This window comes from Rhipicephalus microplus, chromosome 4 (assembly GCF_043290135.1).
Source record: "Rhipicephalus microplus isolate Deutch F79 chromosome 4, USDA_Rmic, whole genome shotgun sequence".
NCBI lineage: Eukaryota > Metazoa > Arthropoda > Arachnida > Ixodida > Ixodidae > Rhipicephalus > Rhipicephalus microplus.
In genome coordinates this window covers 217,292,672-217,305,438 of record NC_134703.1, presented here as the reverse complement: position 1 = coordinate 217,305,438, position 12,767 = coordinate 217,292,672, and the positions used below count along the sequence as shown (strand labels likewise).

Here is a 12,767-nt window from a genome sequence, read left to right as displayed (position 1 = left end):
CATTATATGCATGTATTAGCAGTTTGTTATAAAAGGATAGGAAAGAAGCTATATATATATATATAGAGCAATAACAGAGCTTAGTATAACGCTGTTCCGATGCCAGCAAAAATGCTCAAGACCTAGAAAAACAGTTGCCTTTCCTGTGTGTTGGCAAAGGCTGTGTGTTGGCAAAGGCTCCATACGCGGTCAGCGCGAGCGAGTCACATGCAGCGTGGCAAAACTCTACTGCCAAAAACTAGCAAAAGCTTTTTTTTAAATCACAATAAAGAGAAGCCTTGCCTTGGTTTTTCTGCTAAAGAAGCACTTCCTTTTGACCTTTAAGGCTTCCTCAGAGGGTGTTATAGCATCTATAGATTATAAGTACTTTTACCTCCTCAACTTATTCTCTAGACAAACTTCTTAGTTGAAATTTATGACTACGAGAGAGATAAATTGAATTCTTTTATTATGCTCCTAATGGTCAGCAACGTAGGTTCTCTCTGCTCTGCTGTGCATGAGCCTGCAAACACAGAAATTTATGCAAGTACAAAAGATTTGCACATGAGGAGAGACTCCATATAGTGCTGTGATCAGGCACTCTCACCTTTTATTAACTGCAAATAACTTGCTTGAAGCGCCGCAGCTACAGTTTTGTACCTATTGACTGTATATTTTTGACAAATGCTGTTACACGGTGCCTTAATCAGGAGGCATGCAGCACTATTCGAGTGCTATTTAAAAGGTAATGAACCAGCTGTTGTCGATCGTCTGAGCATGTTTTCACTACCAAAAGTTCGCACGCACAAACTTGCAACAATAGAAATCATTATGCAATAAATATGCGAAGCAGTGGTCTTCCACTTGCAGTTAAATATTGCAATATGGTAGTGCATAATCAGAGTGTCAAGGCCCTCCACTGCCTTGGTCCTTTTATTAATGTATGTAATGCGATATTTTAATAAATAACTTACATTATGAAGTGGGAAAAAGCAAGAAGATCATAACTGATAATTCTTAAGAAGATACATCGATTGAATTACACTGCACTTAAGTACACTGCGCAACGCACCAAAATGTTAATGTTATTGCGTACCATAAACACATCTACCTACACCTTCACATACAACCAACACCTATACATAGCCTTCATAGATTAATGGATGGCATTTGACCCAGTCAAGACATCAGCAGTAATGCAGGCACTACAGAATGAAGGCATCGAATAACCCTACATAAATATACTGGAAGAAACCTACAGTGAATCCACAGCCACCATAGTTCTCAATAAAGAAAGCGCCAGATTCATAATAAAGAAGGGCGCAAGCCAGGGAGACAGGATCTCTCTAGGGCTATTCATCGCGTGTTAGCAGAAGGTTTTCAGGACCCTAGCTTGGGAAGAGTGAGGGATAATAGTTAATGGAGAGTATCGTAGTAACGTGTGGTTTGCTGATGACATTGCCTCGATGCGTAACTCAGGGGACAAATTACAGCTCATGATTACAGAAGTGGACACGCAAAGCAGAAAAATAAGTCTGAAAATAAGTGTGCACAAAACTAGAGCAATGTGCAACAGTCTCCGCAAAAAAGAGCACTTTACGATAGGTGGAGAGAAGCTGGAAGTTGTAAAAGAATATGTTCACTCAGTACAGGTAGTAACTGCGGAGCCGAATCATGACAGAGAAATAACTACATATAAGAATAAGGATGGGGTGCATCGTGTTCGGCAAGCATTCTCTAATCATGAATGGTAATCTGCCAATAACCCTCAAGAGGAAGGCATATGACAGCTGCATCTTGCCAGTACTTACCAACGGAGCAGAAACCTGGAGGCTTATAAAGAGCATGTTAAATATTGCAAGAAGAGAAGGACGATGATGGATGAGCGAGCGGTACATGACTGCACTAAACTGGATCGGCCAAGAATGGACGCTTTGATGCAAAGATAAAAATAACAACGCCCTGTTTTCCATCCTTCCAACGAGGAGGCTTCCTTTATTCTACATTTCATGGTGCCAACAAACCCGGGATTGGTGGCACAAGTGACCTGACAACGAAAGGAATTCCACATCAACGAAGATTGATCGGATCAAGAGCAAATAAGCGACCCACCGAGCTTTGCAAACGCGTCTTCGCAACGAGGCAAGCCAACTCACTGAATCGAGCAAGTTTAGCGCCCCGGCACTTCGAGTTACAAACAATGAGTGACAAACAAGTTTTAATTTGGTTCGGTAGTTCACTGCCCTTCTAGCTTTCAGCCATTTTGTGCAGCTGTCTTCTGTTTCTACAACCCATTGTAGTTCCACAGTGTCTTATTATTCATTATAGCTGCATTCCTGTTACCTTTAGTCATTACATACCTTTCGTACTCCTTTAGGTACTCAGCCCCGTTATTTACCTATGCACCCAAATATTTGTATTTATCCACTATTTTTAGCATGACTTCCTACATCTTTTGTTCACTGCCTTTGTTAGCATTATGATTGCCGATTTTTCTCTAAAATTTCACCAACCTCCCTCATTACCACAGATGTCTATCAATCCGTGCAGATCTTCCTTGTTGTAGGCCAATAATACTACGTATATCATCTGCACACATCAATGCTGGCAATGTCTGCGCAATGCGTTTCCCTTGCTTGGCAAAAGAGAGGCTGAAACCGAGCTGACTCGCCTCTAATTTGGCTTCTAGTCCCTGGAGGTACAGCATAAATAACAAAAGTGACAAAGGACATCCCTTTCGAAGCCCCCGTTGAATTTCTATAGGTTCGGATACCTGTTCTTCCCATTTGATAACTACCTTGTTACTTTTATAGGTATCCTTTAGAAGATTAGTTACCGTATTTACTCGATTCTACCGTGCCCTCGATTGTAACGCGCACCCGATTTCCACCACGAGAAAAAAAAAACGTAAGACATCGATTGCAACGCGCACCCATTTTTCTCGCTGGCCCGCACGATCACACCACTCGAAAAAACGACTCCTTTCGGGAGCGTCTTCCATTTAAATATGAGGTACGGGCGAAGCTTGTGCCCATCTGACGTGTAACAGAGCATTGCCGTCACTGTAGTTTTACCGTGGACCGATGTCAGCACGCGAACTTGCTTCGCCCCCTTCTTCTCGACAGTTGTGGTGCCAGGCATGTCAAAGTAAAGAAGCGTCTGACCAGCATTGCCGATTTGCCCAAGCAGGTAGCCGTTGTTGTGCCGCAAGTTTAGGACGAACCTCCGAAAACTGTGAAGTTTTTTATCGTACTCCACTGCAAAACTTTTCGCATATGCATGTTCCCCTTCGGAGGGAAAAGCCTTTCCTCTTCAAAAAGTTAGTTAGTCAGCACCTGCTCGCTTTAAACTAGCTCCGCATTAGACCTTTTTCTAAGGCTCATTGCATAGCCCGCACTATGCAAACTGCGCTGTGCGCTCAATGACGAAGGCCTCTGTATTCTCACCTCTATGGCAACGAGAACAAGACGGGTGTCGGGAAAATCAGAGAAGCACTTCGGTAGGTGGGATCTTATGTCATCTAAAGTAGGTAAGGGTGTCAAGTGCCGAAGCTCTCGTTGTGAAAAGTTAATCCATGTGGAAAAAGTGCGGCTAACTAGACTTTCTGACATCAGGAAACTCCTGGCCAGTTCTTGCCCTTGCATACTTGTCCTGAGCGGAACTAACACCATGAAAAATTCTTTGGCCAGATTGCCATTTTTTTTGTTGCCACGAGGGTCATTATACCGTTTTTTATCTGAGCCTCAGTACAACAATTCTCTACCGCGTGGTGCAAAGTATTCAAGCAAAATATTGAACACTTCAACATTCGGCAATCCAGTGTAGTACATGCAGTCCTTTGGAGTGGCTAGAGTAGTCAGGGTGAGACACCTTGACATGGCTGCATCTAGCTGCACCTCTAGCTTTGCATTTTGTTTCTGCAACTGGAGGATAAACTTCTGCGAATTTTCTATTTCTTGCTCCAGGATTTCAATCTTCTTAGAAGCACAGGCTTGACAGCGGCAATCTGGCCAGATGTGCTCCTTTATACCTGCAAGTGGCACAGAAAAAGCGCTCGTCAAGCACCTTAGAGCGCCCTCTGCAAGTCAATGTTACACATATGGACATACGAACTAGAAAGAAGCTCTACAATAAGCCTATAGCTGAGGAGTTTCCATCTGCAAATGCAAAAAGCAGTTGCAGAATTGGCATCATGGTACGGGAAAAAGCCGAAAGGAGCATTGCACTCTGCAAAGTGCATACAAACTCACCATTTCCGGGTTGCTGCAGCTCCATCGAGTCCTGATCAGGTACATCATCCTTTGTAGCATTCAAGCCTTCGTCAGGATTCTCTGCAAGCAATGCAACAGCATGACATCTAATTGCTTTGTATGAGTGTTTTACTGCAGAAATGGGCCACATGCAACAAGCAGCAGCAGGATTCACATTGTGGTATGGGGAAATGCTGAAAAAACATTCAACTCTGCAAAGTGCACACAAACTTACCATTTTCCAGTTGTTGCAGGTCCACTGAATTCTCATCTAGTACACCATCCTGTGCAGCACTAGTGTCCATGTTGAGATTCTCTGAAAGCAACACATCAGCTGACCATTATCCCCTATATGAATGTGTCTGCAGAATCAAGCCAGCTGAAATCTGAGCAATCACATGATGCCACGGGAAGAAACTCAAAACAGCACTTAAGTTTGCAAAGTGCAAGCAAGCTGACCATTGGGAGGATCCTGCAACTCTGGCGTGTCATTAGGAGTAGCAGAAGTGGCTGTCGTATCAAGCTCCCCTGAAAGAATGGTATCGTGGTTATGCACAGGTCATTTGCTGACAATAAGCACCTAGGGTGAGATGTGCATAACAGCCACATATTGGGTGTCTAAGAAATAGTGACAATCAGGGACATGGCTGAGCGGAAGAGTTGTTTGAGGGGTTCAAACCCCCGAAAATTTTCAGCTTTGCATGTGTATATATTACACGCACACATACCAACGCACACACGAGCATAAAGTATGGTTGAATCCCACCACCAAAATATGTCTGGCTACCCTACTGGTGACAAAGGCATTGCATGCGGCATTCACAATACGACTTCACAACCTAAAAACACGCTGTAAATGCGGGAAGCAGCGGCAAAAATGATCGAGTGGGCAATAAATCTATACAAGTGCTCTCACGGTGCCGCAGGCACGAGAAACCTCGCAAGCACTGCCTGTCACACTACACTATCCACTGCAAATCGCCTCGAAAGTGGTTGGTTTCTCGTCTGGCCTCACCCATGATGAAAGCAGTCACAAAATACCAGACGGAAGCGATGCAGTACAGCCGTCCAGACGATAGCCTAGAGTGCTCGAACGGCTCACTAGAGTGGTACCGGGCTCGAAACAAGTATTTATTATACATTCACATTTCCACTGACTGTGCTTTAGACCGTACATCTTTAAAAGCTGGAGTGAGTCCGGAAAGCAAGAGCGACCTTCGTAAATGCACGACAGAACTGACCGTTCACGCGCTCAGACAGATGTGTGGTTGCCTTCACGAACATCTGCTCCTCTATTCTGCATTAGCAGTTTTTGTCCTAGTAAATATAAACTGAGATTGTAGCGCTTACCTTTCTGTCGCTTCCACCATCGGCTATGGCGACGCACAGCAGCATCGCCGCGACTTCTCACATAGGTGAACACACTGGGGACGAAGTCAGGATGGTTCTTGAACTTTGACGGCCGTCCTGCAGTAAACGTGATTTCTGATTGCACAAACCAAGTTATAAGCACTTAAAATTACCGTACCTGTTATGAAATGCGCGCTGCAGATCCCAGAATGTTTGTTGGGCGCCCACGGCGAACCGTCGGCATTCTGTCTCCTCACAGCAGCTACCCAAGCATCTCTCTTTTCAGCACGTAGCCTCGCGAACGGGAACCTGTAGAAATGCGTGCTTCCTTTCTGAGTAAAATAATTCGTGCAGCCGTAGGCCACACAGTGCGCTGGCATTTCTGTACGCTGCTAAAGCGAGGCGACTTAGTTCAGTGACCGCACAGAGATGCACGAGTGACGGCCGGCCCGGCTCGTGTTTTCCAACCAAAACCAAAGCGCCCATAGAGGGCGCCAGCTGCGCCGTTACCGCGCATGCGCAGAAGCTTTTCCGCAAATCGTCAATTGCATTGCCCGCACTTGGAGCAGTTCTGTCGTCACGGGCCGCTGTGCCGCTCGCTGCTCAAGCACATACTCGCTGAGCAGCTCTTTATTTGCGGAAACCGACCTTGCTGTGGTCCACTGAAGCCTTTGCGTGAAGCTTTGCTGTCGACAATCTTCTGGTTTTGTTTCCGGCGGTCCCACACGCACGTTTCGGGAACTCCGAACGACCGCGATGCGGCTCGATTTCCGTTTGTTTCTGCACACGCGATGACTTTTCTTTTAAAAGCGGCATCGTGGTGGACTCGAGTTTTTAGAGTCGGCCCTTCCACGTCGTCGATGCTAATGCGCTACTAGATGACGAACTCCTCAGCATACGTACGAAGTGCCGCACATGGGAAACACATAGGCAGAAATGGCCGACGCGTCATGCCGACGCACGTAGGGGGCGGCCATTTTGAATTTGCCGATGGCAATAGATTGATTGTAATTTTTTTGTTTGTACTCGATTATAACGCGCATGCGACTTATCAACTCGCTCTAGCGGAAAAAAAGGTGCGCGTTAGATTCGAGTAATTACGGTATTCCATTTTCTACATCTAGTGAGTCTAGTATTCCCAACAAGTCTTCTTGAATCACACTATCGTAAGCTACTTTAATATCTAGAAATGCCAGCCATAGGGGCCTGTTTTCTTTTTCCGCTACTTCAGTACACTGCATCAATGAAAACAGATTGTCCGTCCCGCATCCCCTTGTAGTCTAACCCTTCGAACTGTTCGTTTATGGGACCCATTTTGTAGTTCTCCTAGCACACCCTCACTCTCCACCCATGTCTGTAGTCTCTCCATTACTATCTGCGTCACCAGCATGTAAACTACTGATGTCACTGTTATAGGATGGTAGTTGTATAGCTTTGTCCTCATTTCCTTAATAAATCATGCTCATCCTGCTTTGTTTCCACCCATCTCGTTTTCACCATCCATTATTAGTTCGCTCGCTGCCTCTCCATGTTTTCTTAGAGTTTGGTCCTAGTTTCTTTATTTAGCATAATTGGTATGCTTTCAGGGCCTGTAAATGTGCTATCAGGAACCCTCTTCTCTACTTTTTCCCACACTCATTGTTTCAGTGGAGCCACTGCGCTAATTGGTCCATCCTTATCTCGTATGGTGCATGCAGCGCTTTCTTGGTGTTTAAATTTTTCTGTCATGATTGTTCTTATATATTACATTGCCTCATCTTTTTCTAGTCTGACCCCTTGAACTGTAGTTATAAACCTCTGTTCCATGCTTGCCTTATTACTCCGAGAATTGAGATGGTTCCAAAACTTTGCAGCTGCTTTTCTATCCTTCTTGTTTACTTCAGCCATCCATTAGGCCTCCTTTCTTCTAATTTTTTAACTGATCAGATTGAACGCTTCCCTTCTGCAACTTGAACATTTATCCCATTTTGTTTTGACAAGATCTCCTGGTTCACCCCTTTGTTTAGTATGCCTGTGTTGCCTGTAGGCTTCCAGACATCTTACTATGGCTCTCCTAACTTCCTTATACCACCAGCTCTTGGGTTTGTGTCTCTTTTTCCCGGTTGATTTGACTCCTACCTTCGCAAGCTCCAACTCAAACAATCGAGTTAGGTTTGTGTACGTCCACTCTGTTTTAGTATCCTTAAAGATTATTTTCTCAATCTCTTTGGTTGCTATTTCTTTTTGCCTTTCTGAAAAAACAATACCACGTGGTTGCTCATATCTTCTTCCCATTTCTCTTCCAAAACTCAGCTTGATACGTTTGTCATCATTACCTTACCTTCTGGACCCATATTCATCTATGTTCATCACCCTTAGCTGATCATACATCCTATGTAACATCATTGCGTAATCTATCGTCAGCTGCAGCCTTCCCACCTCCCATGTTATATCTGCTCTTCGCACTTCTTGGTACTGTTGCAAATGATTAAATCATGCCTTTCCCACATATCCATTAGCCTTCTGCCTCTTGGGTCAGTATATCCATCCATATCTTCTATGTACGTATTCGTATCTCTCAATATAATTACTTCACACTATTCTTCCAATTCTTCAATGTCATTTTCTATGCACTGCACCATTTCTTGGTTTTCCTCTCTGGCTTTTGCCCGTCTACAAATATACCAAACCCAAGAGCGTAATCTGCCCTGCCACTTTTCCTTTACGCCATTAATGTTTCTTTCACTCCTGTTTGACCTTTCGCCAGTCTGTACTTTTGTAAATGAATGTCCCAATAACACCCCCCTTTTTGATGCCTTCTGTTCTATTACAATATTCCCATGCATAGTCCCAGTTGCTAGGTGGTTGTTCCGTGTCCCTAAGATGTGTTTCTGCAAACCCATCTGCCATATCTTTTCGTTTGCGTCAACAACCGCTCTTTGCAGGTTGCCGTCACGCACCGGTACTTATGGTATCGTGCACATCACTACGTGTACCTCAGGAAAAATGGCCCGCAAGTCATCGACCCCGATAGCCCACCCTTCGTGAGCACCATCTCTCGCATCAAACAAAAATGGCCCAGGCGACGAACCTAACTTATTTTTACACCGTGGTGTACACACAGAATGAAGTCTATTTCATTTTATTATGATAGCAGCACTTATGTGCACGCTCTCAGCTACATTTTGCCGCTGGCGTTGCCGTCCCTCACTGCATATGTATACGTATCCATATACACGAAAATGCAAGAATGAAGAAAAATTTAGAAAAAGACTGCAGCGCGCAGAATCGAACTTCGGTCCTCCTAATTGTGAGTGCGAGGCGTTAACTGCCGAGCTACCGAAGAGCACGTCCTTCAACGCTCAAACAGCAGCTATCTTTACCTACCACTTACCACTGCTGACGGGCATTTAGGGGAGAACTATTGTATTTTCAGCACTACCAGCAAAATAGCACTACGAGCGCGTAGCAACATCGTCACGTGACGCGCTCTGATCTCCCACGCGCACTTTGCCCCGCGAAGAGCAGGGGGTCGACGCTCACTTGCACGCCCTTATCTCGCAGTGGGGAGAATCGTTTGTCTTGGCTGGCCTTCATCTTATACCGGAACGATTATATTTTAGTTAACAGGCACACAAAGATCACTGCAATCGTTGCACAGTCTCCATTCGCGAAAAGAGCGCGCTTTTCAGACACAGCGAAGTAACAACCGAGGCCCTTATTCGCGTTCATCGGTACCTAAGAGTAAGTTTCCTGCATCATTTGAGCGCGAGAAACGCAAGGCACGTTTCGATCTGCTGGCCATTCTGCGCATGACCTTTCAATTTGTTTTAATTGCGTTCAGTGCTTCGCCTTTACAGGAAAGCTGTCTTCTAGTTTCCCCATTAAAACTTCGCCATGGCCACTTACGGTTAGTCCATTTTCTAAAGAAGGTATTCAATATCTGTAAATTATTACGTTCCGGAAGCTTTACTAATAACTTCCCTCTGGCATTTCTAGAGCCGACGCCATATTCCCCCACTGCATGGTCTCCTGCCTGTTTCTTGCCTACTTTAACATTAAAGTTGCCCACCAGAGTAGTGTGCCGTGACTTTAGTACAGGGCCCGTAAACCACCCAGAGGTTAAAATTCAGTTGAAGTGGAGAAATTGTGCACGAGTGTACAACAAACACGAACCCGAGAGAATTTTTCGAAATGGTGCAGTAATAGCGGAGTTAGACGCGTTTGACTATCGAAACAGTGACGACCAGACCTTTCGTTTTCTCCTGCGCTTCCCTCCGCTGGTATCCTCTCCCACACCACTTTGCCCTCTCGCATGGCATACGTCATCGCTGGCACAAGCTACTTGAAACACCATCTACTTCCAATTGTAGAGACTCTGGCCGTTGACTCCGTCAGTTGTGTTGTAGATGCGTGCTGGTTGGCGAACCATGGCTGCCATAATCGTGCCGGTATGAACCTTGCAATGTGCGCACGCCTTCAAAGGATTGCCAATGTGATAGATCTGCACGGGGACACGCTGTGCCCCGCACGTGTTGTCGCGAACAACAAGCAGCGCGGATAGCTGCTTGCTCAGTGACCGCAAGTCGTAGGCTCTCACTCGACCAGTCACAGCATATTTGACATATTTGGCACGGCGAGTCTCGCGGAAGCTCGAATAGGCTGGAATTAGTGGTGCGCCGGTGGCTCTTGGCGCTGCCACGTGAATAATCATTGATAGCGAAGGCATTCTGCACATGACGCGTGCATTTACTGAAAATGCTCAAAAAAACTTCGCTGAGCCCTATCACATTCCACTGAACATCCTGTCATTCCTCAAATAGGACAGTTAGACTAGCCTCACTAGATAGCGTTCTAACATTGAAGGTAGCCAAGTTCAGATTGCAATGGCGGCCTGCCCGGACCCAGGTATTCTAGCACCCTCTGCTGCATTGCAGGTTTGACTGCGGCCTTGGGCAATTGCTTCGCAGCCGCTGGGGACTGAGGGCCAAGGGTTAATTGCTGTCATGGGAAATAGTGGCCAAGTACGGCACTAGGGTGGCCAATTGTGCTCTAGTGAGGAAGTGTATTACTAGCACGTGGTCGCCAGTTAGGCCACACACCAGACCGGTTGTTTTCTCTAAACAATTCCTTTATCACGCATTTTAAGTAAATATATGATTGGAAATGGTCCAGCATCAGCATTCGAACAGAGTTTTGTCATTCCATGGTAGGCTACTGCATTGCCTCTAAGTAGGGGGTTCTGTTGCACTTTCTTAGCACTGTAGATTACCACCTGACTGCCTATCTGTCAATGCCACCCCACACTTAGCTTGCCTTATCTCAACCCTCTGAAAGTCCATTGAAAAAAAAAATCAAAGAAAAACACTCGGCACGGATTTGGGCCTCTGACTTTGCGAGCTTAGATCGGCTTAGTGCCTTGGGTGACTCCTCCCGCATTATTCTTTCCTAACTTCTTTCTGTCTCGCTCAAATTTGACGTTGCTGGTTTCAAAGTGTCCTCAATGTTGGAGTTTGCCGACTTCGACTGGTCGCACTCCCACTTTGACGTTTCCTGTCAACTGACGAATGGGGCGTACACCTGCTTTGCGAACTAATTAATCTGCTACTTCCATGTGATTCTTACAGTGAGCGTATACATCGCGGGCGGTTGGAGTGCATAAAAATGAAACGCGGAAAGTTTCGAGCTGCTAAAGAATACAGGCACTGCTTGTAGGGCTGTTTACTATTTTGATGGCATTCGTAGTAGTACTAGCAATTACATCTACAGTTAGCCTAATAACGTAAAACAGTGGATGAAAAGGTAACGGGAAAATTACTTCTAGTTCTAGAAAGCAGAGAAACGCAAGAAACTTCGTACGAAAGAAACGACGTGTTTGCATCCCTCACCGCAACTTTGAATTGCTAGACCCCGACGACTCTCGGCACCACACTCATGCACAACGATAAATCCAAGCAGCACAGTGTGAGCATGAGCACTGCTATTTTAATCAAAGTAGCATTTTGAACTACGCGGTTGAGCAAACAATGATAAAGTCCATATTAGCATTTGGTGCACCTGTCAAATCATTTGACAGAGTCTGCAGATTCAAATATCAATCTTCCAAGGTAGGGACCTTAAAATTTGGCAGATTCGTAAAACTGAGAAATAGGGGTGGCAAAAAAAAAACAAAAAGAACTCGCACAAAATTTAGTTAGTTTTTTAGGGAAGCAGGAATGTCATACATTGCTTCAAATGATTGCCAGTAGCTTATGTAGATGTCAGTAATTACTCTGATATTCAGAATTGTGTGGCATACAAACGCATCAGTAAATGAGCAATTTTTTTTTTTTTGTTCAGTGTCCTGCTAGCACTAACAATCTCCTTTAAATCTCAATGCGCTTTTCCGCGAGGTACCGGTGTACTGCGGTGAAGGTGGCTCAAGCTGCATTAAAACCAAAGCCAAGAAATGTTTCAACTGCTACACCGCCACCCAACTTCCTTTTTTTTTTTTTTTCAGTGGAGTTAACTGTCGCTTCAGCTTCCTTGCAAGAAGTGTTACACCAGGTAAAATAACGACGGTGCGTGCCCATTGACCCGGAGATGGTACCCGATATTAGTTGCCAGGACCATGGCAGGGGCGACGCAACTTCAAGACAAACATAAATGTTTTATGTGCCACTGCTAAGGCAGTCAACATGGTCACTGGCAACGCCAGCGTTCACAGCATTTCGAGCTTGTTCGCGTGAAGAAAACGCGGCACATGCTTCTAGTTTTAGTGCCTGACAAGTCGTAGCTATGTTTTCTGGCTAGGAAATTTACATTTGCAGCGAAGCGTTGGTGGCTACAGCAACGCGTTCTTTTCTTGAAATTCTGTCGTCCCGCTGATCTGCTGCGGTCAGCGGACCAATGGGTGCACAGTGTTGTTACTTTATCTGATCGATCACTTCACGCGAGTGTAGGACGGGTGTCATAAAATATTTTAAGTATATTCTAGGCACTATAGTTTGGGTCTGCCCGTTCTGACTGATGGCGCAAGCTGCAGGTGGCTGCAGACACGGCCTGCATTTCTCGCTGAAATTAGCACACCTGGAAAAAATTGAGGCGGCCAAGGCATTTTGGCACAGCGTGGAGCAATTTCAGCAAATATCACGGGTTTGGCGCCGTTCGGCGCAACAATAAGGAATTGTATCAAATTGACGCAATTGGTTCAGCTGTTGCGCCGCTGCA

The 12,767-nt window shown here is 45.2% G+C and overlaps 1 protein-coding gene across 1 annotated transcript; it reads right to left on the bottom strand.

The window, feature by feature from the left end:
* Nucleotides 1–431: 431 nt before the first annotated feature.
* LOC119172973 (uncharacterized) lies at nucleotides 432–12,718 on the bottom strand. The gene is made up of 6 exons (XM_037424107.2): nucleotides 5,758–12,718; nucleotides 5,580–5,696; nucleotides 4,689–4,757; nucleotides 4,465–4,545; nucleotides 4,230–4,310; nucleotides 432–4,009 (listed from the first exon to the last, which is right to left on the bottom strand). Exons 1-6 carry the CDS (start codon nucleotides 5,957–5,959, stop codon nucleotides 3,723–3,725), a joined length of 837 nt encoding a protein of 278 aa, XP_037280004.2. The 5' UTR covers nucleotides 5,960–12,718; the 3' UTR covers nucleotides 432–3,722.
* Nucleotides 12,719–12,767: the final 49 nt, after the last annotated feature.

What these genes read in the sequence shown, in the direction of transcription:
- LOC119172973 (XM_037424107.2), bottom strand. Translation starts at nt 5,959, where the DNA reads ATGCCAGCGCACTGTGTGGCCTACGGCTGCACGAATTATTTTACTCAG. An exon ending in CCTGCAACAACTGGAAAATG is followed by an intron (nt 4,311 to 4,464) that starts GTAAGTTTGTGT and finishes CATTGCTTGCAG; the next exon opens with AGAATCCTGACGAAGGCTTG. An exon ending in GCTGCAGCAACCCGGAAATG is followed by an intron (nt 4,010 to 4,229) that starts GTGAGTTTGTAT and finishes TGCCACTTGCAG; the next exon opens with GTATAAAGGAGCACATCTGG.